At 32.3% G+C, this 4,080-nt stretch overlaps 1 protein-coding gene across 1 annotated transcript; it reads right to left on the reverse strand.

Moving 5' to 3' along the window:
• Window positions 883-2,330, reverse strand: LOC107610790. Its single transcript, XM_016312792.1, has 3 exons — window positions 2,244-2,330; window positions 1,862-2,158; window positions 883-1,533 (listed from the first exon to the last, which is right to left on the reverse strand). Exons 1-3 carry the CDS (start codon window positions 2,328-2,330, stop codon window positions 883-885), a joined length of 1,035 nt encoding a protein of 344 aa, XP_016168278.1.

A 4,080-nucleotide genomic window follows, 5' to 3' on the forward strand; every position in this document is an offset into this window, starting at 1 on the left:
TAATGCGTGAGCATCTTATAGCATTTTTCTAGTTATTTTTACATTGTTTTTAGTTAGGTTTTATTTATTTTAACTTGATTTTAGTGCAAAATCACTTTTGGATGCTACTTTGAGTTTTTCTTTTGATTTTATGATTTTAGGTGAAATTCGGAGCAGTTTGGAGGAGCCTGCAGCAAAAGAAGAAAATGCTGCCAGCACCCCCTGGGCGCTGAATGCCTAATCGGCGTTTCACGCCAGTAGGGGAGCAGGGCCGGCAATGTTACTCCCCCTCTTTGGTGTCTCACGTCCAAATTCTGAAGTAAAACGCCAGCAACAGCCTGAATCACACTCAATTGGGCCTTCAAGTGGATTTAGCACTTATTAGTTTTATTTTATGTTCCTTTTGTAATTTTTACTAGTGTTAAATCTGTGCGATGCACGGGCTTACATTTTAATTTGACATGTTAAATTGAAAATAATATTTTATAATCATAAATTTTTCGAATTTAGTATAACATTATCATCGTCATGATATAATAAAATACTAAATTTGCTGTTTTATCTTTACTCAAAGTAAACTACAAATGAAATAGTTTGAAGTTTATAATATTCTTGAATCATAAGGAAAGAAATTTAAAAAAATAAGAACATATATAACTGTAATAGTACTATGTCAGTTTTACACTAAACTTTATATCAAAAGGCTAATGAAAAATTATTGACAACCTAGTATTTTACTAACCTCATTAGAAAAATAATTGGCATATGATGTTGTGCTCCCTATTACACATTTCATTTCAAGTCTGAAAGCAGAGTTATAAATAAATTAGTTATATTTATAGTAAATATTTGTACAAAAGTGTAAATAACATGTTATTAAAATGAAAACACTATTTTTCTTACCTAAATATTATTAAAAACTTCTTTGAATATGACATTTGTTGTTGATGACTTTGGATTGTCATCTTTGTCCAAAATTAGAACCTTGAGGCTACTGCGACTCTTAACTCTTGACAAAGCAACGTAAAGTTGTCCATGAGTGAATACAGATTTTGGCAAGTAAAGTCCTACATGTGATAATGATTGGCCCTGACTCTTGTTGATGGTCATTGCAAAGCACATTGTTAATAGAAATTGTCTCTGTTGAAACTTAAATGGCAATCTTGAATCTGAAGGAATCAAGTTCATTCTTGGAATGTACACTTTGTCGCCAATATTTCTACCGGTCACTACCGTCTCTCCAATTACATTGTTGCCAAGTTCATTAACTATTAACCTTGTCCCGTTGCATAAACCTGAAGTCTGGTCTATGTTTTGTAGTAGCATTACAACAACTCCTGACTTCAAAGTCAACTTGTGGTTGGGTAATTCTAAACATTTGATGTCATTTAGGAACTCTGATGTAAACCACGCTTGTTGTATATCTTCATTCTCATCAGCTTGACATGTTGTGTTAGAACTTAGATACTCTTTTTCCATCCTTGGGAAGATTGTCAAGACAAAGTCATTTACCTTCTCGATATTCTCAAGCGTGGGTGCAAGAATTTTCTTACTCTGAAAATACCTTTAATCTGATATGTTTTATAACAAATTTGGATATGCAAAGTCTACCAAATAAGAGAGAGGGTCATCAGCAGTTGAAATCAGCAGATCATCTAGAATTTTTTACTTCTGACTCATCGCCAACAACAAAGCCAATATTTCTATTTCCAACATCAAGTATCTAGTTAGCAAATCTCTTCATTTCACCATCATATTGATCTGAATAAGACATTAGAAGCTTTATGTTCGTATGCAGCTTCAAAACCTTACAGAACGACCACAGATGGGATGCGTTAATAGCTGATGATAATATATTGTGTCTACTCCCTTTCGGAATTACCAGAAGTATCTGTCTAAAATCACTTCCTAGAACCACAACCTTACCACCAAATGGTTGATGTGTCTTATGTTGATCAGTAGCTGACATAAAATTCCTGAGCGTCTGATCAAGTGCTTTAAAGCACATTTTATTGAGCATTGGAGCATCATCCCAAATTATTAAGCTACTTTGGATGAGCATCTCAGCCTTCAAACTGCCATGCTTGATGTTGCAATTAGATTCATCAGTAATTATAATGGGTATTAAAAACCTAGAATGAGCCGTTCTGCCACCAGGTAGGAATAAAGACGCATTTTCCTGGATGTGACATTTAAAACAATCTTTTTTCTAGACCGAATAGCATAAGAAAGTCCATTCCAAATAAATGTCTTACCACACCCACCATGCGCTTAGGCGAAGTAAAACCACTAGAGTATGCAATAACAGCATTGAGTATCTCACCGAATACTAACCTTTGCTCATGAGTCATATTTTTTTCCGTATAAAAGTTTGTATGAGTTAACTCATTTGTGTTATATGCTAACTCATCCTCTATTAGCTTATTCTGAAAAAGGCGAACATCACACAACTCATGATATGACATTGATTGATAGTCTCTTAAAGATTTTGCATTGCTGTTGAGTATCTTACTTCCCAATCTCAATAAGGCAGAAGTTTTTTAATTCGTCATCAATCATGTTTAGTCCTAGCAAAAACACATGATGATTTTATGAATATTTAGTAATTCCAAAATAAAAATCATTAATATTATTAATAAAAATAAAAGTAATAAGAGAATACAATCTTGATATAAAAAAAGACCTAGTAAAATACCTTGATTTTTCAATGCTTTTCTCCTCTTATATAGTATCCCGTCAGCTAATAATGTCCAAGTTGCAATCCAAACACAATCTGATTTGCTAACGCTATTAGATATCAGTAGCATCACAAATAGTTTTCTCAATTATTGACCAGATGCAAGTTCAACTACCTCATTAATAGGTAAATAAATTCTCTGTCGTCACATAGTAGTCCCATGGAATAGCAAACATCTTGAAAGCTAGAATATATAATCCTATTAACTGTTTTAATAGACTCATATATTGTGCAATCTCTCTGTTAACAAAATTCTCATATAGTAGATATCACCTGTACCTGGTGGAACATAGTTTAACCTCTCGATAGAATACCCATTTTTGCATGGATGTCATTCTCTTGCTTCTGTATCATAAACATATTGATTTGAAAACTCATCATACATCAAAGTTTGACCTGCTTCAAATTCTTTGTTGGCCTCCATCCATGTTAAGAACATCGTACATTTTCCTTCCTCTTCTTTCATAATCTTCTCAAGATTGTCATCATCTTTAAAGATGATATTTTGCTCTCCAGACAAATGAAAGGTTAATCTCATCACTAAAGGCCATCTCATTATAAAATTGTTTGATCTCATCAATAACCTGAGCATCCTCTCCACTGTAAGTGTCCTTTGAAACCCCAACTGCTATTCATGTACTTGAACAAATATTTGATAGCATTTAACTTGTTGCAATACTCTACATTAACATGCGCTTGATAAGACATCAGCAGATATGCATTGTATGGAACCACATTCCTATTATTCATATGGATTGCCTTCTTCTCAGTAACAACTCTTGTGTCTCATCTTCTATATGATAGGTATCCACTATCATCGATAACTATGATGCTATTGAATGCTTTGGGATAATATTTGGTGCAGTACCCATCTTTCATGCAGGGAGATTTTGAGAAATCTCTACCACATAGTCTATGAATCATATATGTGGACACAACCCTAAACAATTTTGGATACCGAACAGGATCAGACAACTTTGATGATATTAACCGGTCAATTTGAGTTGTCATTGTTATCTTGTGGTCTCCACTCAACCATAAAAGAATGTGAGCATGTGGTAGACCTCTTTTTTGGAATTTTACCTGTATATCCTTTATAACAAAAAGACAAAAAAATAATATGTTATAAATAAACTATCTATTTTATATATGTGCTTTGATAAATTAAGGGTGATAATAAAAAATTAATAATATGTTAAAAATAAAAAATATTTTTTCATTTATTTTATAATAATATAAAAGAAAATTTATAATATATATTTATTTAATTTTTAAATTTTATTTCATTGGAGAATTCAAGCAATAAATTATGTACAAAATACTATGTTAAATTAAAGACATTCGTCTCACATTTTATTTTAATT

This window comes from Arachis ipaensis, chromosome B08, assembly GCF_000816755.2.
Source record: "Arachis ipaensis cultivar K30076 chromosome B08, Araip1.1, whole genome shotgun sequence".
Classification (NCBI taxonomy): Eukaryota; Viridiplantae; Streptophyta; class Magnoliopsida; order Fabales; family Fabaceae; genus Arachis; species Arachis ipaensis.